This window comes from Adiantum capillus-veneris, chromosome 17 (assembly GCF_014529385.1).
Source record: "Adiantum capillus-veneris isolate H3 chromosome 17, ASM1452938v2, whole genome shotgun sequence".
Taxonomy (NCBI): domain Eukaryota; kingdom Viridiplantae; phylum Streptophyta; class Polypodiopsida; order Polypodiales; family Pteridaceae; genus Adiantum; species Adiantum capillus-veneris.
In genome coordinates this window covers 77,293,216-77,318,737 of record NC_140947.1, presented here as the reverse complement: position 1 = coordinate 77,318,737, position 25,522 = coordinate 77,293,216, and the positions used below count along the sequence as shown (strand labels likewise).

The following is a 25,522-nucleotide window of genomic DNA, read 5'->3' as shown; positions in this document are numbered from 1 at the left end:
TGCTGCCATGCCAGGGTCTGTACTGGTCTCTTGGAGTTAGTCGAGTCCCATGTTGTTCAGTTCTACCGCTGAGTCGTGTTTTGCTGTGTTATTCATTGTCTTCTGTGTTTTCATCGTGTTGGAGTGAGATTCCACGTACACTGCACTGAAGAGCACCCACTGTAGAGAGCACGACACATTCTCTCCGCTAGAGGTGCTCTCATTTTTGGCACGCTGCCCGGTGGGACCTCAACTGAAGTCTCACTCCATTGCCAGGTTGAGAAACTAGCTGGTTTAAGCTCTCGCCTGTGTTGGTTTGTTGGTCTCACCTGCTATGATCCAAGTCTAGCTTGGTCTAGTCCAGCTTCCTCTCGACCAACTCGACCAGCTGGTCTAGTCACTCGCCCTGGCCTAGTCACTCGTCCCGGACTAGTTACTCGCCCCGGTCCAGTCACTCGTCTTGGTCTAGTCGCTCATGTTGGTCACTCGCATTGGTCTAGTGGAGTCTGGACCACCTCAGTCTAAAGTCTTAGTTGCCCAAAGCTTGGGTTGATTCGATTACTGCATGACACATGCGAGGCGGTCCAAGGATCGACAAAGTCCACTGGTAAGTCCTCTGAAGTACTACCACAGAAAGTGTCAACCCTTTGTGCCAAGCAGAAGTCCATCAACCCCATTACCCCTACCTTCTTTTCACGCGACTACCTCCATTTCTTCAACCAGTTCTACACCTCCTTGGTCACCTTCCCCAGCAAAGTGCTCAACCACTGTGTTACAGCAAGCCCTTGAGCACCACTAGGCTCCTGCCCAGACGGCCAGGGAGGAGCTCACAAGCGTCTTGGCTAAGGTAAATATAAAGTTTCCGACTTTTAGAGGACTCTCCACAGAGGATGCAGACGACCATGCTGGGAGATTTGTCTCTCTCTGCAGGGGTCGTGGGCTCAACAGAGAAGACGCCTACCTAGTGCTCTTCCCATCAACGTTGGATGGCCTAGCTGATAAATGGTATAGTCAGTTTGCTGAGAACCATTTTACGACTTGGGCTACATTACGAAAGCATTTCTGTAAAGCCTTCAGAATAGGGGACTTCCAAGAATCTCTGGCTGCTAAGATTCCCCAGCAACCAGGCGAATTTATGGTCAAGAAATGGGTAGAGAAGGCTCTTCCTAAGACTTCCCAACAAAAACTCAGAGAGAGTCTCCGACCTGAAGCCACCCTTGAGGAGTTAAAATCCATCTGACCCCTTGACTTCTTTACGCAGGGAACTAGAAGCCCTAAAGCTACAACGAGCTCTTCAAGAGGAGAGGTCCTTCTCTCTTAGACAACAGAAGCCTCCACATCACGAGGCGTTGGAACAGATCAAGCGCGAGCTAGAAGAGCTCAAGTCTCATCAGGAGACTAAGGCTATGGTCTGGTGTAGCTCATGCCGCTCTCCAGGGCACCCTGCACTTGAATGCCCCCTTCGGGCTTATTGCCACTTTTGTGAAAAGGCAAGACATGAGGATAAGGATTACTACTACCTCAAAGGATTGCGACAAATACAACAAAGTCTTGGTCCTACTCTTCAACAAGGGCTAGCACCTGCATCCAACATGATTTCTCCCTATGGCCATCCAAACCACATGCCACCTTTGTTGAATACCCCTCCTATGCAAGATATGCCAAGCACTTTTCCGTCTCAAAGTTTTTATCATGCCAATGCTCTCTCAGCCCCTCAAGGCTTCTACACCTCAGCCTCCACCTCTATGTAGCAGGAGCAAAGACCACCTCGTCCCCGTTTCGTCCATCAAATCGGCCCATTTTATGCTACAAATGCAGAGAATATGAGTATTATCAAAGCAAATGTTCTTTACCTGAAGGGTCCCCTCCTTGCCATCATTGCCCTGAGGCTAAGGACCAATACAGTAAAACTACAGTAAAGATTGTCCCAAGCAAAGGGCATCCACGTCTTCAGGCCCAAGTCAGAACCAACAAGACTTCACGTTTCCAAATCTCAACCTGAAAGCAGTAAGCACCATCCCTTAGCCGTCCCCTGCTACTCATGTGGTTACCCCTAAGGATAGGCCATAGCAAGTGGAGGAGCCTGCTGGCGTCCTCACTCGGGCACAAAGAGCAGCTCTTTGTCTCAGCCTTCCAAAAGGTCCACTTCGTCCATCTCCACTTCCACAACCTAGTACACCTGACCCAACTGATGAGCAATTCACTAGCGTTAAAAGCCGCCCTCCCTCCATGCTAACTGATATTGATGGGGCCTCCTTGGAAGCAGTGGCTGACTTACAACAGATCAAAAGAGCAAAGGAAACCCAGATCAAAGGAACCAAGCCGACAGCAGAAGCCATCTTGAAGAACACCTTTCAGCAAGTGTCACTTTATGACATGCTCCGGCTCGATGCAAATCTAAGAAGTGACACCCTTACAGTCATTCAGTCTCTATAGTGCTGAACCTGGTGGCGGGCACCTCCATGTTCAGCCCTCAGAGTCCTACCGGATTTCCTTTCTTGCCCCTCCCCTCACCGATTACAAGAGTCCTTGTCTCACTGTATCTATTCTTGGGCGCTAATTTTCCGGTGTCATTGTTGATGGTGGATCTGGCATCAATCTGATGCCGGAGTTCATTACATTGGCTTTAGGTCTGCAACCTACCTGCCCTGTACCAAGTGGGCATAGTAGACAAGGTGCATATGCAGGTACAAGACTTCACGTTTAACTTGGATTTTGTTGTGGTTCGTCTTTCCCAGGTTGAGGGAGGTTTTCCCTTGCTCATCGGTAGACCTTGGTTGCGGCACACAAAGGCAATCCACGATTGGGCAAACGACACCATGTGGATACATACTCTTGGCTCCCCAATGCAACCAATTCGACTTGAAGGAGGTATGCATCTAGTGGTTCATCATAGTTCTTTGTCAGTGGAGTCCAACCCTGACTTGGAGCAGCCTACCACACCTGATGGGTGCGATGAAGATCTTCTGCAGTTGATGGAGGCTACCACCTCGCTGCCGTGCTATGTGGTATCTACTCAACCCTTGCGTGAGGATACACCCTCTTTCCATGCTCCTCTAGCTGAGATCAATGACTTGCATCCTCCAGATGCAAGTGTGGCAATCAATGAGGACCATACTTCTGTTGGCCCTCGATGGAAGCCATCGGCCTCGGTGAACCTATAACACATCATAGAAGGGGAAAGAAATCTCCTTTGCAGGAGTTCACCACTGTCTCACCTCTTCCCTTAGCCTCCTTTCACCCGACTCTCCAACCACGCCAAGGCACTCTGCTATGTCTCAGAACTTACCCTTTGAGGAGCTTCCACCAGGATGGTTACAAGAAGAGTATGCTCATTTTCACATAGATCAGACACTAGCCCATGATGTTTCAAAGTTGCAAGAGGCGGCTCAGTCTTCATCTTCTATTTTTGAGGGCACTCTATGCAAGACGGGCTTCTCACATGCCTGGATCAGAGGTGTGTCTGCTCTTTACAAACGGGCACACAGTGGTGTACTTTTGGCAGGTGGTAGAGGTGATCGTTTCATGCTCATACGTTAGGTCAGACAGGGATGCTCTCATGCCCCCTTCCACTTTCTGTTCTATGCTGAGGCAATGAGCAATTTTTTGGTTTCACAGCAGGTTGGTCTACGTGGCTTAGCGCTCCCTATTCGGGGCGACGAGCTACTCGATGCTGAGTTTGCAGACGACTCAACTTTGTACTTGGACAGCCAGGAGGCCAATCTTCACAGGTGTGAGCAGGCTCTTGAGACTTTTTGTTGTGCATCAGGCGCACTAATCAAGTGGATAAAGACAGTGGCTTTCTTGGTTGGTAGTGCTCCTGTCATAATAACTAATATCTTATTCTCCTAAATGATTTTCTCATGTTAAACTGATCATTTAATATGGGGAAGTACGGGGAAGTGCCAGGGGAAAAAAATCTAGAATATTGGTTAAGTTGGTACACCGGCCACAGTAGGGATCCAAAGGGGGGGGCCATCTGCAAAAGAGCAATGTGCAACAATGGGCTTAAAAAGACCCTAAGGTTTAGCCCATTAAGACTTCCAAAATGCTAAGGTTCCAAAATTCAAAGGTTGTACCCAAAGGTCAAACATTAGGGAAATTGGATGCTTTGTGTGTATCCCAAAAAGTCTTCATGCATCCCTACATAGCACGGGGCGAGTCTGTAGCAGGCTACAGTGTCACTTTCATAGGACACAGTTATAGTTAGTACAGTTGGTCTGGTCTGTTCACACTGGACGGACACTTGGGCAGTGACACGTGGCAGGGATACGGAGGGTGGCCTAGTGGACATGTGGCCAGGTCACACTTAGCTGGCTGACATTTATGGGCCGTTGGTGGCTCTTTATGATTGTATCTATGAGTAGTAGCCGTTGGGTCATTATCATTATCTTATCTTGTACGTAGTCGTCTAGAGAGAGTCTTACACAGAGCACATTAGCACCATCCCTGCACATCTGAGCCTGGACAACCCCATTGTACCTGTGAGTCCTGGGCTGGAGCTGTGAGTGCTGCCACGCCAGAGTCTGTACACGGTTCTTTGAGCTAGTCGAGTCCACATGTTCTGGTCCACTATTGTGTCTCTGTTGTTATCCATTGTTTCTGTGTTTCATTCTGTTTGAGAGAGTTTCCATTTGTTTGAGTGAGATTGTCTCGCACATTGCACTGAGGGGCACCCACACTGTAGAGAGCACGACATATTATCCGCGCTACAGGTGCTCTCATTTTGGCGATCACGGTGGGACCACAACTGAAATCTCACTCTGTGAGGTGCAAATCGTGAAGCTGGTTAGGTTGATCTAGCTTCGCCTGCCTTCTTCGCCGACCTTGCCTTGCAATGTTCCCCTCTCACCTGGTCCATTAGTCCTTGGTCTAGTCCTTTCTCGCCCTGGTCCAACTTATCCTCGTCCCTGGTCTAGACCTCCTCGACCCTGGTATAGTCCTCCTCGTCCCTGGTCTAGATCTCCTCGACCTTGGTCTAGTCCTCCTCGTCCCTGGTCTAGACCTCCTCGACCCTGGTCTAGCCTTCCTCGTCCCTGGTCTCGTCCTTGGTCTAGCTGAGTCTAGTCATTTACCTGGTTGGTTTGGTGGAGTCTACCTGTCACAAGTTTCTTGCCCAAACTTGGTTGGACTGGTGGTCACTGCATGACACATACAAGGAGGTCAATTGAGCGTCAAAGCCCACTACTGAGCCCTCTGAAGTACTATCATAGAAGACGACCTTTGACACCTTGTAGAAATCCTTCAACCTCATCACCTATACCTCCACATATCACATCACCCATTCCTTCATCAGGTTCCCCATCGTCGCGATCACCTTCTCCAGAAAAGCTCTCTCCTATTCTGCTACAGCAAGCTATTGTGAAACAGACTCAACAAGGAATCATGGAGCCACTAGCTAGTGTTTTGGCCAAGGTGAACATCAAGTTCCCTACCTTCAAAGGGCTTTCTTCAGAAGATGCTGACGACCATGCAAGAAGATTTGTATCTCTCTGTAGGGGACGTGGGCTGAACAGAGAAGATGCTTACTTGGTACTATTTCCATCCACCCTGGATGGCCTAGCAAATAAATGGTACAACCAATTTGCAGAGAACCATTTTGCAACTTGGGCAGCCTTAAGACAACAGTTCTGTGCAGCTTTCAGGCCGGGTGACTACCAGGAGAAGGTGTTGGATGAGTTGGCCAACATGGTGCTCAAGCCTCAGGAGACTTTTGCGGAGCTTATGACTAATACTAAGTCACTGGTGGCCAAGCTTCCCCAACAACCAGGTGAATTCATGGTGAAAAAGTGGATGGAGAAGGCGCTTCCCAAAACTTCTCAGCAAAAACTCCGAGAGAGTCTCCGACCCGACGACACTCTCGACGAGTTCATTGCAACTGCTACTAGAATAGAGGGGGCTAGGAAGCTCTTCAACAACTCTCCTCAAATAGATACTCCCTCTGTGTTCTCGGAAGGTAGTCCTACTGATCCTTTAACTTCTTTACGTAGGGAACTAGAAGCCCTAAAGCTACAACGAGCTCTTCAAGAGGAGACGTCCTTCTCTCTTAGACAAGAGAAGCCTACACATAATGAGGCATTGGAACAGATTAAGCGCGAGTTAGAAGAGCTCAAGTGTCAGCAAGAGACTAAGGCTATGGTTTGGTGTAGCTCATGCCGCTCTCCAGGGCACCCCCCACAGGAATGCCCCCTTCGGGTTTACTGCCACTTCTGTGAAAAATCTAGACATGAGGATAAGGATTGTTACTACCTCAAGGGATTGCGACAAATACAGCAAAATCTTGGTCTTTCTCTCCAACAAGGGCTAGCACCTGCATCCAACATGGTCTCACCCTACGGCCATCAAAACCAGTTGCCTCCTCTGCTGACAACACCCCCTATGCAGCAAGGTATGCACAACAACTTTGCACCCCACAACTTTTATCATGCCAGTACTCCCTCAGTTCCCCAAAGTTTCTACACCTCAGCCTCCAACTCCATGCAGCAACCACCTCATCCCCCGTTTCGTCCTTCCAATTGGCCCATACTCTGCTACAGATGCGGAGAATATGGGCATTATCAGAGCAAGTGTCCTTTACCCAAGGGGTCCCCTCCTTGTCGTCATTGCCCTGATTCGAAGGATCACTACTGTAAGGATTGTCCCAAGCAAAGGGCATTCACGTCTTCAGGCTCGACTCAGAACCAGCCCGAATTCACCTTTCCAAAGATAAATTTGATTACTGTGAACACCGTGCCTTAACCTTCACCTGCTACTCATGTGGTTAAGCCTCTGCAAGTGGAGGAGCCTGCTGGTGTCCTTACTCGGGCACAAAGAGCAGCTCTTGGTCTCAGTCTACCCACAGGTCCACCTCGCCAGTCTCCACTTCCTCAATCTGGTCTACCTGACCCAAAGGACAAGTCCTTCCCAATTGCTCAGAGCAAACCAACTTCCTTGTTATCTGACATTTATGGAGCCTTCTTAGAAGCAGTGGCTGACTTGGAACAGATTAAGGTCCCAAAAGGAGCCCAGTTCGAAGGCGCCAAGCCCACAGCAGAAGCCATCTTGAAAAATACTTTTCAGCAGGTGTCACTATACGACATGCTAAAGCTTGACGCAACACTTAGAAGTGACACCCTGTCAGTCATTCAGTCTCTGTACCCGGGGGCTGGGCCTAGTGGCGGGCACCTCCCTATACAGCCCTCAGAGTCTTACTTGATATCCTATCCAACTGCTCCTCTCACCGATTATAAAAGTCCTCGTCTCACTGTATCTATTCTTGGACAGTAGCTATCTGGCGTCATCGTTGAGGGTGGATCTGGAATCAATTTGATGCCCGAATTCACTATGAGGGCCTTAGGTCTACAGCCTACCCAACCTGCTTCTTTCACTGTTACATTGGCTGATCAAAGAACAGTCTACCCAGTGGGCATAGTCGACAAGGTGCCTCTGAAGGTACAAGATTTCACTTTTGACTTGGATTTTGTGGTAGTTCATCTTCCCCAGGTAGAGGGAGGTTATCCCTTGCTGATTGGTAGGCCATGGTTGCGACATACGAAAGCACTTCATGCCTGGGGAAACGACACACACACACACACACACACACACACACACACACACAAGCTCCCTTTACACAAAGGGAATGAGGGACACATGTCAGCTCCCTAGCCCAGATGCCGACAAGGTGTACTCAAATCCTATTGGATGGCCTTGGAGGTGGACCAATGAGAATTAGGCTAGAGTAAATCTAGTTTAATTGATTTAAAAACACTTAATAAAAGAGCCAATAAGAATTAAGCTCTCTAGAAGACTATTGGATAGTCTCCCAAGGGGTCCAATGAGCATTCAGCAGCCCAATGGCTTGCCTGATTCCTATTGGCCAGGAGACAAAGGGGTCCAATGAGAGTTTAGTTGCATTAATCAATTACCTAAAGCTCTCACAAAAGGGGAAAGGGGGACACATGTCAGAAGGCTATCACTTATACTCCTAAAATCCTATTGGCTAAGCTTGGGGAGGTCCAATGGGGTGTTTGCATGAGCAAATAGCAAGAGGGGTTGACCAAGAGAGAGAGGGGGTTGATTTTCTCAAGGCGTTATTGCATTACACACTCACACTAGTCTATGTGTGGAGTAAGAAGACTCTCTCTCTTCTCTCAAGCTTTAATGGAAAGCTTATCACCTACTCCAAGCTTGTGAGAAGGGAGGCCTACACCAACAACTCTTGGCTTTGTGATGCAAATCCAACCAAGAGCCAAGCTTCAATGCATGCTCATCTCCTCTACCATGCTAATTACTAAGCTAAGCTATGCTAATATGAGTGATTATGTGAGGAGATGTACATCTTTCTCGTAAGACTACTCCTTCTCAAACTATCCTCATACCCCGCTAGCTCTCACCATCTTCGAAGGTGTATGAGGTCTTGGGTCTGAGACCGTGAGGGAATCGATGTTGTATTTGATAAGTGTTTTACTTAGTGCTTGAAGTTTCCATCTTCATTGTACTAGCTAGTATTGAAGAAACACAAAGAATTGTATTGTAAAATGTCTCTCTTGATGGGAGAAACCATAATACAAAGCCTTTTGGAGGGGGGACCGGCACCATGCAAATCCGGTCCTCAACTGTTGTCAATTGCTTAATTTCTCTCTCTTTGAAGTATTGTTCATGCTATCTAACTAGGTGTTATGCTTTTTGTTACTCTCTCCACCCAAGCACTCTTGTTATTCTCATTAGGAATCTATTCTAATGAAATGCTCACTATGTTCATGCTATTTTCCGCTACACACAAGTTACTAGGCCATTAAATGTTACAGCTCCTATGCTCCTATGCCTGATTGGCTGTCAGGTGAGGGTTTCAGATGGATTCCCCCAGGGACTGTAGTTTGATACTTGGGCTGTCAGGTTGACTTGACTTGTCTCCTGAGCAGCAGATTGCTCCCCTCCTCTTGTCCATCAGGAGGAAGCTATTACATTGGAGCGCGCACCACTTTCTCTGGCAGGCAGAGCTATAGTGGCCAACCAGGGGTTGTTGGATACTATGTGGTATATCACATCTTGTTGTCCATCTTTTTAAGTTCTTACATCAGCCAGGTAGAGAGGCTGATCAGGAATTTCCTTTGGTCAGGGAACGACACTCAGATAGCCAGGGCCAAAGTGGCATGGCAAGTCATCACTCTACCTTGTTCTAAAGGGGGGTTGTGGATCATAGACCCAACACAACAGAGCAGAGCTCTTCTTGAGAAGTTTGTTGTCAGAGGATTGCTTCCAAGGGAGGAGCCCTGGAAGGAGTTTTTGCTTCAGCGGCTTAGTGCTAGAGTGCCTCAAGCTGGAGGCCCTTGGAGACCTTCGACCAGATGGATTTTCACAGAGATGCACAGAGGCTTGAGCAGGAGACTAGAGGACCGTTTTGCTGTGAGTCTGCTCCGCTCTTGGGAGCAGCTACGAAGGGCCTGGAGCAGCACCACCTTAATTGCATGGAGGAGCGCTTGAGAGAGCCCCTTGTTTGGAACCCCATGGTTATCACTCAGAGAGGCCACTTGGTTGGTAGTAGGCCTCATGTTTCTTGGGGTGCCATGGCAGAGTGTTCAACACACACTTTAGGTGGTTGGCTACAGTTCTCAGGCTTGTCAGAGGAGCTTCAGAGCATCCAGCTACTACAGGGCATGAGAGGGGTGCAGAGCATGTGTCAGGACATCACAGAGGCAGTACCAACTGAGTGGCTCACACCTCTCAAGTCAGTAACGCCCATATGGATAGGGGCCTTCACGCGACTGGAGGTCCTCATTGCAGTTTGAGCTTGCTCAGAGACTGTACCCTCCCTGTTTTTCGAGCTAGAGGGTGAGGGTTGTTTACACCAAGTTTCTGTAGAGGCCCCATAGGTAGCAGAGTGCTGTTTTCAGAGGATACGAGTTGTGGGCATTTGTGGGAGGACTAGTGTCATAGATCCTGACCCAGCAGCTCTTGAGACTGGCCACTGGAGGCTGTGGGCTTGGGAGAGCTGTCCACTGGCACGAGTGCAGTGGGATCCTGGAGAGTGATTTTGGAGGGACCCTTTCGCCTCGGCCGACCATCCAGGTGTCCCTTTCTTTCAGTACACTGTTCAACTTGGATGTCACATACTGGCAGCACGGAGAGAGGCTCGTGGTGCTACAGCACCTCATTGGCAGGAGGAGGGTCTCACAGTTGAGTTCTTGTCAGCTTTTTGGGCGAGGTTGTGGGACACCACTTTGTTCCAGTGGCTGGTTATACATAGAGCTACAGCAGTGGGGACCAAGCTTGTACAGTGGTCTCTCGGTAGCATGCGCAGCTTGTGAGTCAGCGTCATTGTCTTTGGGACTGTCCTATGGCACAACATGTTTGGCTTCGTGTCCTTCGGCTTGTGCCAGCTCTTTCCACAGCACGGCAGTACACTTGGGAGGCAGCTACTTGGTCCACTCTCACGGGCCCGACACTACAATTTGAGCTATCCTCCACCAGGAGGATGATAGTGATGCAGGGGGGTCAACCTACACTCCATCCTGCTAACAGAGCTTACTCCATAGGAGTGGTTCAATGAGAGAGAGGAGTGTTGGGAGCTCATCTGCGGCCTGACACTCTTGTTCATCTCCCGGGCCCGCTCCTTCAGCATCTTTGAGGGTTTCCATGTACCACCAGCACAGACAGTTCCAGATCTTTGGCTAGAGCTGATCCATACTCTCAGGGGACAGTTCGAGAGATTCCAGGGCAGCTCGGACCGCATGCAGGAGTTTAGAGAGACTCTCCTACGACTCTGGCTTCCTAGGGTGTGCTCAAATGGCACTACCGTCACCCTGTGTGGCTTTTCCCTCCTCCCATCTCCTGATTTAGCCTCATTGTACATATGCTGTTTTATCATTGGGAGAGTCTCCCCTTATGATTGTTGTAGCCCTCTCTAGTAGAGGTAATTGTAGCCCTATGGGCAGTTTCATCAACTAATAGAAGGATCTTTTTCTCGAAAAAAATAATAATCACAAAATGATGACATCTCAAGACTAAACCCAACTCGAGCAAAGTAGAGGCAATAGGAGCATAATCTGAAGGCCAAAGCTGAGTAGATACTGATGATATTGCACTGTATGACCTATGGAGGTGCTGACGTGGCAGTTTATTGCTATTCTGGGTGTCAGTTTGCAACTTCGAATTTTTTAACTCCTTTTGGGCTTTTCGGCAATTTTTTAAGTGCTTTTGGACCCGAGTGCCTATGAAATTAGTTAGGGTGCTACTTTTATTTAGATTATGTGAGTTGGGCTCACATGAAAAGTTGTAATCATAATCATCATCAATATAAAAAGAAATAGTACTATGGATGCCACACTATGCCTTGATTAAAGTGTTTTGTTTCCGTTCAGTTTGTTGTTTTTCCCTAATTGTGGTACTGTTGCATTGTTTTACCATCTTGTTAGTGACTTGTCAGTTTCATAAGGTGGAGTTAATTCCCATTGTGTCTACTTCTACACTTTCCAAATTAATAAAAACACACCTTTCTCTTGTTTAATTTTGTTCACAGAGAGGGATTGGCCTGCGACTAAGTCTAACTTGTTTGGATTGGAGGAAGAGAGGTTGAACTTGTTTTAATCTAGCTCTGATTTTTTTTACTGAAAGTTTACTGAGTAATATTTTTTCTCAGCAACCTAAGGATCGTGCATTGACCTTGAACCAAGGAGTTTGCCACCTAATAGACCCCCTTATAGAGTTAGTGCAGGACAGCAGGAAAAGATTATAACTCAAGTCAATGATCTTTTGGCTAAGGGGGTCATTCAACCAAGTTCTTTGTGTTTTTTTCTCTGGTGCTTCTTGTCCAAAAGGATGGGTCATGGAAGATGTGTATTGACTAGAGGGTGCTCAACAAGATCACCATCAAAAACAGACTTCCTATTCCTCAAATAGATAGACATTCTTTAGAGGTTGCAGAGATCTATTTGCTTTAATTGGATAGATCTCAAAAGTGGACATCATCTGATTCGAATTGCACTTGGGGACATCCATAATGATGGAGACAATTTTCAGAGGTTTAAGGGCACTTTCTTTGATGACATCATTGTTTTTTCAAACATAGAGTCCAAGCATAGAGAGTAGCTTAGGAAAGTGCTCCAGGCACTTAGAGGAATAGGTTGGTTATAAATGGAAAGAAGAGTAAGGAAAATACTGTAACCCAGCTACAAAGACAGCCTCTAGAGTCTACCAGTCGGCTGAGCATGCTGCTATAGGGTCATAATAGAGTCAAGACTAGTGGACCATCTGAGCAGTGCGAAGGAGATGGACTGGTGGTCAGTTAGTCATTGTGGCCATGGCATCCATCATAGGCCACTGATCCTATCCAAGGAGATAATTTACTTGCATGAAGGTTCTTTGCCATTGATATATGCGACTGCTAGCATCAGTGGGATTTTATCGGTTGTGTCAAGTCTAGTTTTCTTGCACAACACTTGCTATACACTACTGAGCCTCTACATCCCTTTGTATCCGGTCCTTGGTCAGAAACAGTGAGTGCTGCCTTCAAGGTTTATGTATACACTGAGAGTCTTGTGATTCAGCAGGCATTGAGTCTATGGTTCTTCAAGTTTCAGTTTATGCTATTGTTATTCTAGTTCAGTTTTCATTTCAGTTGTTGTTGTCTCATGTTTGCTATATTTGAGTGAAGTTTTGTGCACATTGCAATGAGGGACACCCACCAAAGAGCACAATTACAGATGATGACACACTTCTTCTTCTACAGGTGCTCTAATTTTTGGCAAGCCTGATGGGACCTCAAAGAAAACACTCGCTCATGATCGACTATGCCCAAGAGGACTTCGCTCAAATTGGTCAAACAGCTCGCAACTGGTCGGGTTGGCTTCAACTTCTTCACTAATTTTAGTTGGATGGCTCAATACAAACTGGTAGACTATGCTAGCAAGAGGACTCAGCTTGAACTGGTTGGATAGTCCCAGCTACAAGATTTAGCCCGTCGTGGTCGCCTAGTCCCAACTACAAGACTTTCCTATCTTCGTCGACTTATCTTGGCTGTCCGACTAGTCGACTGATAGAGCCAGGTTAGACCTAGTGGGTCGGTCTAGACGCACTCTAGGGAAACCCATGTGAGTCCCCTTGAGAGTTACTTCAAATGTTATCAGAAAAGGTGACACCCTTTCTTACTGAGTAGAAGTCCTCCACTACCTCTCCAAGCCTCTACATTTGTAGCAGGCTACAGTCACTTTCATAGGACACACAGTTAGTACAGTTGGTCTGGGCTGGTTCACACTGGACGGACTCTCTGGGTTGGATAGTGACACGTGGCGGGGATACAGGCAGTCGTCTAGTGGACATCGTGGCCAGGTCACCACCACTCAGTTTGGGGATAGACTTAGATGGCGGACATTTATGAGCTGTTGGTGGCTCTTTATGGTGGTAGCAGTTGGGGATTGATCATCGTCTAGATATATGGTCCAGCGTCGTCGTCTAGAGTAGCGGGCTATACACACAGCACTGCTTCACCATCCCTGCACATCTGAGCCTTGACACCCCACTGTACCTGTGACTCCTGGGTTGGAGCTGAGTGTGCTGTCACGCCAGAGTCTGTATCTGTCTTTTGAGATAGTCGAGTCATATGTTGTGGTCTGCTGTTGTGTCTCTGTGAGCTCAGTTGTTGTCTATTTGTTCCTTTGTTTTCAGTCTGTTTCGAGTGAGATTGTCACGCACATTGCATTGAGGAGCACCCACTGTAGAGAGCACGACACACTATCCGCGCTACAGGTGCTCTCATTTTGGCGATCACGGTGGGACCTCAACTGAAGTCTCACTCTCTGTTGAGAATACAAACAGTGAAGCTAGTGGTTTTTACCTAGCTTCGCCTACCTTGCCTTGCACTATGTGGTCTGCTTGTCTGGTCTTCTCTTGCCTTGGTCCAACTGGTCTAGTCCTCTCTCGCCCTGGTCCAACCAGCCCTCGTCCCTGGACTAGTCCTTCCTCAACCCTGGTCTAGTCCTCGTCCCTGGTCCATCCTGGGTCTAGTACTTGCCTAGTCTAGTAGAGTCTAGACCTGTCTTCAGCCTGTTAAAGGTTTTCTTGCCCAAAGCTTGGTTGGATTGGTGGTCGCTGCATGACACATACAAGGCGGTCAGTCGAGCGTGAAAGCGCACTACTGAGTCCTCTGAAGTACTACAACAGAAGACGACCCTTGGTACCTAGTAGAAGTCCATCAACCTCATCACCCATACCTCCATATACGACATCACCCATTCCTCCATCCGGTTCCACATCTTCCCGATCACCTTCCCTAGTAAAGCTCTCTCCTATTCTATAACAGCAGGCTATTGAGCAACGGGCTCCTTAGCTAGGGGCCATGGAGGCGTTGGCTAGTATTTTGGCCAAGGTAAACATCAAGTTCCCTACCTTCAAAGGAATCTCTTCAGAAGATGCTGATGACCATGCAAGGAGGTTTGTATCTCTCTGTAGGGGTCGTGGTCTTGACAGAGAAGATGCTTATTTGGTACTCTTTCCATCTACCTTGGATGGCTTAGCAGACAAATGGTACAACCAGTTTGCAACTTAGGCAGCCTTAAGACAACAGTTCTGTGCAGCATTCAGGCCAGGTGACTACCAGGAGAAGGTTTTGGATGAGTTGGCCAACATGGTGCTCCAGCCAGAGGAGACTTTTGCAGAACTTATGACTAAAAAAAAGTCTCTGGCTGCCAAGCTTCCCCAGCAACCCGGTGAGTTTATGGTTAAGAAGTGGGTAGAGAGGGCGCTTCCCAAAACTTCTCAGCAAAAACTCCGAGAGAATCTCCGACCCGACGCCACTCTGAAGGAGTTCATCGTAGTTGCTACTAGGATAGAGGGGGCTAGGAAGCTGTTCAACAACTCCCCTCACATAGAGACCCGCTCTGTGTTTTCGGAAAGTCCTGCTGATCTATTGACTTCTTTATGTAGAGAACTTGAAGCCCTAAAACTACAACGCGCTCTTCAAGAGGAGAAATCAATCTCTCTTCGCTAGGAGAAACCACCACATCTTGAGGCTTTGGATCAAATCAAGAGAGAGCTAGAAGAGCTTCGGTCTCAGCAGGAGACTAAGGCTATGGTATGGTGCAGCTCGTGTCGCTCTCCAGGATATCCTCCACAGGACTGTCCCCTTGGGGCTTATTGCCACTTTTGCGAAAAGTCTTGGCATGAAGACAAGGATTGCTACTATGTCAAGGGATTGCGGAAAATACAACAAGGTTAGGTTCTTCTCTCCAACAAGGGATAGCACCTGCATCCAACATGGTTTCACCCTATGGCCATCAAAACCCGATGCCACCTCTGCTGACAACACCTCCTATGCAAGCTATGCACAACAACTTTGCATCCCCCAGATTTTATCATGCTAGTACTCCTTCAGTCCCCCAAAGCTTCTACACTTCAGCATCTGGCCCCATGCAGCAAGGGCCGAGACCACCTCGCCCCTCCAATAGGCCCATTTTGTGCTACAGATGCGGGGAGTATGGACATTATCAGAGAAAATGTCCGTTGCCCGAAGGGTCCCCTCCTTGCCGACACTGCCCTGAAGCTAAGGATCACTATAGTAAGGATTGCCCAAAACAACGTGCTTCCACATCTGCAACCACAAGCCAGAACCAGCAGGAGTTTACATTCCCAAAGGTTAACCTCATCACAATAAGCACCATTCCACAGGCCCCGCCTTCCACTCTTGTAGTTGCCTCTCGCGATGGGTTGAAGCAGGTGGAAGAGCCGGCTGGTGTGCTCACATAGGCACACAGAGATGCTCTTGGTCTCAGCCTTCCTGGCGGTCCAATTTTTTCATCTCCAGTCACACAAATGAATCAAACTCCCTTAGTAGCTGACAAACCAACAGGTAGTGCCAAGAGCCAGCCTACCTCTCTTCTATCAGATATTGATGGTGCTTTCATGCAAGTAGTAGAGGACTTGCAGAAGCTTAGAGCTAGATCTGATAAAAAAAGAGAAGCCTATAGTAGAGTCTATCTTGCAAAATACCTTTCAACAAGTGTCACTGTACGACATGCTTCGACTTGATGCAAATTTTCAAAGTGACACCCTTTCCATCATCCAGTCTTTGTATCCTGGTGCAGGGCCTAGTGGTGGGCACCTACCTGTGCAGCCCTTGGAGTCCTACGTGATTTCTTATCCAGCATCTCCCCTCACCGACTACAAAAGTCCTCGTCTCATTGTGTCTATTCTTGGACATCAATTCTCAGGTGTCATAGTGGATGGTGGATCTCGGATCAATCTGATGCCAAAATTTACTATGTTGGCCTTAGATCTGCAGCCTACCCGCCCTGCTCCATTCACTGTTACATTGGCGGACCAGAGGACAGTCTACCCAGTGGGCATAGTAGAGAGGGTGCCTCTGAAGGTACAAGACTTCACATTTAACTTGGATTTTGTGGTGGTCAGTCTTTCTTAGGTGGAGGGAGGATTTTCTTTGCTTATTGGCAAGAGAGACTCCAAACTTAGTATGAGCGGAACTACTCTCAATGAATCAGCTACAGACTGGCTGGCAGCACAGTGTTCATTCACGCTTGATGTACAAGACAATTTATACATTCTGTTCTGTACCATGAACTAGAAAAAATCTTCGTTGAGGTCTCTGTTCACTAGTCAAAACGACCATTTTTTAACGCGTTGTGGGCTCCAGCCTTTTCAGCCCTTCCCCCCATGTAAGATCTTTCGCTCATGTTTATTCTTTAGGGACTAGACTCTAGGCGCACCTTCTATTAAGTATCGTACATAAGATGCACCACACATTACAAATTTTTTAGTTCGATTAGTGCATGTCTTCGCATGTGTACTCATGGTACGTTACCCAAAGTGTCAACTCTGCAGCGCACATCTGCAGACCAAGTGCTCAAGAGGTACAATGGGAGTCTTGAGGCTCAACAGTGCAGGGAGAGTGCTGTCTCAATGACTAGACTTTAGACCAAAGATTCATATCTCCGACTTGTGCAAGATTGACCATCTATAGAGCTGATGCATATCAACCAATACTACTAGGAAATATCTCTGAAATACGTCTACACATCTCTTGATGCATATCAACCAACACTACTAGGAAATATCTCTAAAATACATCTACACATCTCTGGACTGCAGAGGGAAGTGGTAGGCTGACCACGATGTCTACTTGACTACCAATCCTCTGTGTCCTTCCAAGCGTCTCTAGTCTACTAGACCACCAACAACCCTGGTAGACCAGTCAAATGTCCGCCCAAGTGTGAATCCCAGACAAACTGTAACTGTCTGTCCAAAAAGGAAATTTTTAGGTGCATCAGGTGCTTGATGACTCGGGTTATGTTCTTTTGTTCGCTGATACAGTGTCCCGCTTTCCGTTGGGTCCTCACTATTCTTCTCTCCGGCGGAAAATTCAAAGGATGCTTGCTGATCACTCACCCATTCCTTCTTTGGATGTGGACTCTTGCTTTTCTGATTGGAATCTGGCTACTACTAGATTGGACAGCATCTCAGCTGGCAGTGTATATGCCATCCTTCAATCTGATACATGGATTGTGCATCATGGTAATCAACTGTGGTTGCTCTCCGAATCATCCTTGTGGTGGCAACACACAGTGTCTCGTATTTGGCAGAGTCATCTCCCTTTGAAGGAACATGTTTCTTGTGGCGCTGCTTGGTGGGAGCTCTACCTGTTTTGGCAGTGTGTTACATGCTCGGCATATTGCGCCTTCCCACTGCCCCAGATGCCTTGAAGCTAAGGAGACCGTGCCACACTTACTATGGCGTTGTCGCCACTCCAGAACCTTCATTCGCCAAGTGTCGTGCTCTTCGGTTGCGTGTCCCTTCCAGCTCTTTTCACATACGCTTTTGGCTCTTTGGGGTGCTTCAGTCACCGCATTCCCAGTTTACGGTGTTCTTCACCTGGGTCAGATTTTGGACTCTGTGGGCCATCTGGCACCACAGGAACTCCTTAATGTTTCAAGGCACTTATGTTGAACCCTTCCCCTATTTCAAATCATCTCTTGGTCAAGCACTACATTTTGCTTATGACGCTGGAGACATCACTCTTGATGCCTATAGGATTTACTTTGACTGTTTCTAGCTTTCGGAGCCTCATAGTGCTCCGCTCCTTTCTTTTCTTGGGTTTTCCTCGCTTTGAGGTTTCCCACTTCTAAAGTAATCAAAGCAGATTTACAAAAAAAAAAAGTAACTGTCTGTCCACTGCATGTGACACTGTAGCCCAGCTACACCCCCTACCGACCATAAAGAGCAACCATGTGGGATGCTGGGGACTGACCAGGTGGGTCCAAGTTTAGCTGCAGTCGTCTGAAACCCTTCAAGAAGTAGCAATCTTTGTCCTCATGACCACTCTTCTCATAAAAGTGGCAATAGGCTCCAAGGAGGCATTCTTGGGAAGGATTTTTGGGGGGACGACATGATCTGCACCAGACTAGGGCTTTAGATTCTTGTTGTGCTTTGAGATCTTCGAGATCCTTTTTGAGCTGTTCCAATGCTCCCAACTGTGGAGAATAGTTTTGTTGGAGAGACATATATCTTTTCTCCTAAAGAGCGCGCTGCAACTTGAGTGCCTCTAACTTTCTGAGAAGAGAACCCAGAGCTTCAAAGCACTTTCTAGAAGAATGAATCCAACCTGATTCTAGGAGGGTCTTTGAACAGCCTCCTTGCTCTTTCAATTCTAGCGTTGTAACCACAAACTCATAAAGTATAGCATCTGGTTTATGAGACTCTCATAGCTTCTGTTGGGAAGCCTTAGGAAGTGCCTTCTCAACCCACTTCTGGACCATGAAGTTTCTGGATACTGTGGAAATTTAACGACTAGGGCATTTGTTCTAGTCACAGACCAATCGACCTCTCGACTTGCTATCCAGACGACCTTTAGACCTGCTAGAACAGTCCACCTCTTGACTTGCTAGACCAGTCAACCAGCTAGACTAGTCTACTTGGGACTAGCAAACTAGTCTATTAGAGGAACACTTCCATTGGGCTAGCTTAAGTGAGCAAGGTAGAGTCAGGCTTCAGTTGAAGTCCCACCAGGCATGCCAAAAAAGAGAGCAACTATAGTATGAAAAGTATGCCATGCTTTCTAATGTGGGTGCTGCTTAGTGCAATATATACAGAAATCTGTAGCAGAGATAATGTGTCGTGCTCTCTATAGTGGGTGCTCCTCATTGCAATGTGCATGAGATCTCACTCCACAAAATGAAAACACTGAAGAAAATGAATAACAGAGCAACAACAGCAAGACTCAACAGCGGAACGTGAACAGCATGAACAGCGACTAACTCAAAGAAACCAATACAGAGACTAGCATGGTAGCACACTCAACTCCAGCCCAGAACTCATGGGTAGGTGTCGAGGCTTAACTATGCAGGGATGGTGTAGACATGCTGTGTATGAACTCAAGATGCTAGACTCTAGACGAATGACCACACAAAGTAGATGATAAAGTGATATCCGACAATTGGAACCAACCACACATATGTAACACCATAAGGAGCCACCAACGGCTAACAAATATCCGGTCCAGCTAAGTCTATCTCCAAACTGTTGCGGTGGGTGTAGACCAAACCACCACCTGTATCCCTGCCACGTGTCAAGGCTTAACTGTGAAGGGATGGTGTAGACATGCTATGTATGAACTCAAGATGCTAGACTCTAGACGAATGACCACACAAAGTAGATGATAAAGTGATATCCGACAATTGGAACCAACCACACATATGTAACACCATAAGGAGCCACCAACGGCTAACAAATATCTGGTCCAGCTAAGTCTATCTCCAAACTGTTGCGGTGGTGGTCCGACCACGGTGTAGACCAAACCACCACCTGTATCCCTGCCACGTGTCACTGCCCACGTGAGAGTCCGTCCACTGCAAACTCCAGCCCAGCTATACTGTCCGCCGTCTAGTGTGAACTCCAGCCCAATTGCAGCCCAACTGTACTAACTGCCTGTCCCATACCAATGACACTGTAGCCCTGCTACAAAACCTAATTCAACGGCATACAACAAGATAAATGAAAGATTGATGGCATAACTGAAGCAGGACGATGAACTAGAAGTAGAGACAACAAGATCGACTCCAAACTCAGTATGAGCCCAGCTGCAATCAATGCATCAACCACGGACTGGCTGGCAACTCATACAGCTCCAGACCATGTTCTCACAAGATACAATAGGAGTGTCAGGGCTCAAATGATGAGAGAGTATTATGACACCTCGATCTTGAACACGACTGGTACTGCTAGACTGCAAAAGACTACCTACCTTGACTCACAATATATACTACTACATTATATCCATAAGAAATATCTCCGAGAGGCAGCTACGCATATCTGGATTTTTGTGGAAAGTCATAGGCAAGCCTCAGTGTTGAAACTCCTCCGCCTCTCCTGCCAAACATGAGAGATGGAGGACCAAGCATGCTTGGTCCACCGACGACCTAGTCCATCAGGCAAGTACCACCCAAGTATGAACCAAAATCAACTCTAGCTACTAACTGCTTGGCCAATTCATGTGACATTGTAGCCCAGCTACACATGTATTCACGGGCTACTTTTTGACGGTTGGCCAACAGTTTCAAAAGTTGGCCGGGCTTGTGAGGACGGCCATCTAACAAACCCTTGAGTCCCGAATTCGGTTTTTTGTGGATGAACAAGAGGGTGCCAGCTCGGCTTGGTCACGCCATGCGTGCCCTAGTGTGACAACAGCCTAAGTCAACCTGGGCTTGAGTTTTGACCTGGGATTTGTTCGCCCGTAAATATTTTTATGTCGAAGGCAGCTCTAATTAATTAGCTTATGTAAGCTTTGGCCTGCTTCTACAATTAGCTTATGTAAGCTTCTACAACTTTGACCCAAATTTCTAGTCTAGTCGACCATCTATCTCAGTCTAACTCAGATTCTATAGTCTGGCCACACTGCAGAGTTAAGTCCCACTATGTACTAACAATACTAGTGGAATTAAGTAGATAGTGGTAAGAAATGGTCAGGGTGCATTCGTCACTTTTTAGCACATGAAGGAGACACATTCCAGAAAACTAGTAGTACTTTTGATACCTCAAAATTAAGAAGATTTAGGTGAGACTAACCAATCAAAACTCTTCCTTCACTTTAGCTTTGCATCCACATTCTTCTTTCCCTCATTATTGTAAAGTTCTCTTTCCACTCACTTTTAGTACTATCAAGTTCCTTGTGGGACTACAATTTACATGTCTCAAATGCTTAAACTTACTAATCCTACAAATACTAGGGGCACTCAGTTCTTAATATTCGACTACTAAAAGGAATTCGAACCTGATGCTGACAATGGCCCACTCCTATAATTTGATCAGATTGGGTTAGACTAGATTGAGTTCGATCTGAGAAAATTGTGACAGATTGGACAGATTAATACTTTTGACAGATAGGACAGATTAATACTTTTGACAGATTGTACCAGATTGTGTAGAAGGATACCGTGGCTTGTCTTCTTCATCAAACCCATTTCGGCAAGTTTCTCACGTTCCTGATTACCATCTGCACTTCAGGAACTGCTTGGGTTCCCCATCACACCAGAGTCATATGGATCCTTTATATCACTACCTCGGCAATTCCATCCTCTCTCATCACTTTCCAATGGCCTCACTTCCTCTCTCTCAGCAATTATGATAACTGAACCACCTATTTCCTCCGGAAATCCAGTTGTTTAGGATCACCTTGTTATCCTCAACAAGTCTATCGTAGGCAACTCTAAGGAGGCGGAGTAAAGATCATTAAAAGAAGAGGTGTCAGAATACAATGAAGAGGACAAGTCTAGCTGTTCCGAAGAGGAGAGACCATGGAAGCAAATACATGGCAAAACTGCCTGCCTTGTCTATATGTCCGCCTCAGGGGGCTTCCTTCACCACACAGTTTCAGTTTGACTTTCATCTCTAATTGCCCTCTCCAGGTCTACAACTATACATTACTTCTCAATTAAAGATAATGGGTCTTCAACACTCGGCCCTCACTCTCTCTACAACTATTGCAAGTGAAGGCATTTGCTCCTTTCTTTTTAATTACTTAGACAGGAAGCATTTTGGCAACCAGCTTATAAGTGACTGGCAAGCTAGTAATTGGAAGCCAACCTATAGACACTTCTGGCAAATGAATTGATCCCTTTTCTCCAGGATCTGGATAGAGAACCGTGATTCCAAGCATGATTGATAATTTCCAGTAAAATTTTTCAATTGATTCCAAAAAGCCAAAAAGAACTCCAGTCCTGAAGGAGATTCCAATTGCATGGCTTAGAAGGAGCATCATGTGATTTTCGAATGTGAAAGGACTTTCCATGGCAGACACCATCGGATTGCAACATGCTCAAAGCATCCCATCATCGGATTGCAACATGCTCAAAGCATCTATTCTCTAAGATTTCGATCATTATTTGGAGCAAAGAAACAATATTCTTCGTCCACATTTTCCAATTCAGCAGTATGCAAGGGTATGTGAGATTTCAATCCAGTACACATTCAGCATGTTGGACTGGTTGATGACTAAAATATTATGTATCTCCAATGATATCTTGCATACACATTACAAAATGGAACCAAGGTTAATCAACATCCTCCCTCATTTAGAGTAAATTCTTATGATCTGAAATACATGCTGACAGTATAAAGCATAAATCAAGTAGCAGCAAAGGCACGAGATGAAGTATCTTCAAAATCCTCCCATGCAACAATTACTGTGAGAATCTCTATTTCTCCTCAATCGCTCTTTAAATTTCGCATGGCTCTCTATTACAATCCACGTCTATCTGTACTTTTTCCAAACTGCATTGAAGAATTATAGCATTGCAGCATCGCTTAGTTTTGTGGGCTTTGTTGCTCAACAGTAATTGATGATTTGCGGAATATCATAAGGCACATTTTGTGCTTTTGTGAGTGGTAATGACTGGGCAAAAATACATCGAGTCCTCAGCTTGGCTTACCTTTTTAACCTTTTTGTCTTGTTGCTTTTATTGCTCTTCTTGTAGGATCTTGGTGTTGTCTTTGGTAACCATGTGTAATGGGACAGCAACAATCTTATCATCTCTCAGTCTTAGCATATTTGATCCTGTCTTCGTACACTTCCTTTTGAGCTAAGGTATCTCATGTCCGCTTCCAGAGCACACACGTAGGGGTCAAGCAGGGCACTTCAGAATCATGCATGGTTCCATAAACAATCCATGATTGACACAAAAGTAACACGAGTTTAAACAGGCCCAACAATAACAACATGCATTGTGATGATAAGTAAAACCAAAACTGGAAAAATAAATAATTTTCTGTAGGTCTGAAGTATTGTTTGCTTCATAAAATATTGTCATTTCACTCGTTCCATAGCTAGGGGTCAAACACCTCAGGACCATTATCAACTTCTCCCAAAGGAAAGAAATATGTCACTGAGGATGTATGGCCATCTATGACCATACATGTGCTCTTTGAGAAGATGCTTGAGGGCATAAACAGTTCCAAGCTCATATGTTTTCACCAAGTATACATGCTTTCAACACTACCCATCTATCCCATGCACTACTGTAAGCCAAGGTTGGCTGCAAATCTCTCGCTATCAGTGTCAGCATAAGCATACCTTGTTGGGTAAGGATTAGCTTGTCCTCAATGTGATTTGTATGAGTAATGTCTCCTAAGGATGCCACAAATTTTTTTGGTATACAGATTCAACCCAACCATAGCAGTCACAAGGTTTCATTCACCCAACTGCATCAGTGTAACAAGACCCATCGATTACCAGATCCCTCTTTGATAAGCCAAGGTGATTACCTGTTTATCCAAAAGGTCCCCACTTGGTAATATACACCAAGTTGTTTGAAACATACCACGATCAGATACCCAGATATACTAGCAAAACAAGCTTTTAGGCGTCCTTTATTTGGACGTTGCCTCAAGCCCAATTTGTTTTCATCCATCACACAAAGATTACAAATACTATAGGCTTTGTGTGTGCATCTCACTAACTATTGCCACTTGCAGCCAGCCCTTCTGCTCTTACTACTGCACTTTTGAGAGCCATCCCATGCAAGGGCATGGCTGTCCTTGTCCTGAGAACAGCTGTCCCCATCCCCATTTCCAGTCCTTTTTTTCATTGAATAGTTTGTCTCCAATGTCACATAGCATTATGGGAAGAAGGCATTATGGCCGTCCTATCCGGAGAACAGCTGTCTCCATCCTCATTTCCAGTCCTATTTTTCATTGAATAGTTCGTCTCCAACGTCACAAAGCATTATAAGAAGAAGGCATTATGATATATGCTATTGTATTATTTTTTGCTATCATGCGTAGGATCTTATACATCTATTTTAACAGTACAGACATGCACATATGTTGAGGAATTTTGGGAAAAGATCAAGATTAGTTTCTTGCCTTGCAATCTTGGATTCTCTGGAGCTGACTTCGTACATATGACTCTATAAGCAATGCATCTTCATTGGCAGAAATCAGGTTACAGATGGACATGTTCAGATCATATAAACTGCATAGCATTATTTATATTCTCAAATTTCTGTTTTGTTTGAAACAAAAATCTCTCTCTCTCTCTCTCTCTCTCTCTCTCTCTCTCTCTCTCTCCCTCAGCAAGGCAAGGGCGAGGGCGAGGGCTTGGTGGTGAGGGCAGTTGAGCGAACGGTAGCATGTGAGAGTTCATCAGAAGCACCAAGCAAACAAGCAAAGGGCTAGCAAGAGCAGGGAAGATTAACAGGAATACAGAAATCAGGTCACTTTGGCCCTGTTCACATGGACTCAGCCGATCCAGAGCATTGAGCTATACCCATATCGCCAATGGAGGCCATGAGTGCTTCGCCAGTGGAGGCCATGATCATTTCGCCAGTATGTAAGCCCCATACGAAGGCAACCTTTGTGCTTACAAACAAGCGGATAACACAAATGGAAAGGGAGATGAAAGAATGGAAAGCAGAGACAACGGGATGGTGGAAAGAGAACCCCAACCTTCTTCAAATATTTCTCAATGAAGGCGCGCAATGGAAGAAGGAGAAAGAGGACTTGCACGCAGAGCTACAAGCATTTAAGGCGGATTCACAAGCGTCACAGCCCTCAAGCGAGAGCTTGCGGATAGAGTAAGCAGTGGACTGGAAGAAGGGGAATTTCAACCCTCGGTGATAGATGAGATCAAGGTCATCAAGGAGCAAGAACGGATGATCACAGAGGAGGAGAAACAGAAGGTGGTAAAAACGTCTTCATGGATGGATGTGATCACAAAGACGTAGAAGAAGGCGGATGAGGCAGAGAAATGGATAGAAGTTGCTAAGAAAGGAAAATGGAAAGAAACCACATCCGTCTCCACTCCCACAATCATCAACATGACTTTAGAAGAAGAGCAGCGAAGGAAAACTAGAGCCTTGCATATAAGAGTAACCGGTCTAAAAGACCGAGATGATGTGGAAGGGGAAGTCGAAGAACTTCTCCGCATGATGGGTAGTGAGGCTACTCACACAAAGGCATGGAGGGTAGGGAAGAATACACAAGGCAATGGGGAGACTTCAAAAGGGAGAGCTTTAATTGTCCGTTTCCCATCCATGGAGGCAAAGAAGGACTTCTTGAAGAAGCGTCC

General features: G+C 46.3%; 1 protein-coding gene across 2 annotated transcripts in view; it reads right to left on the bottom strand.

Moving 5' to 3' along the window:
* Nucleotides 1-25,522, bottom strand: part of LOC147437521 (MADS-box protein GGM13-like) — a 179,012-nt gene that overhangs the window by 78,285 nt on the left and 75,205 nt on the right. For both annotated transcript variants that reach the window (XM_086485957.1, XM_086485956.1), the window contains exon 8: nt 24,319-24,427. In XM_086485957.1, coding sequence (XP_086342083.1) covers nt 24,319-24,427 — 109 coding nt within the window. The remainder of the gene's footprint in view (nt 1-24,318; nt 24,428-25,522) is intronic.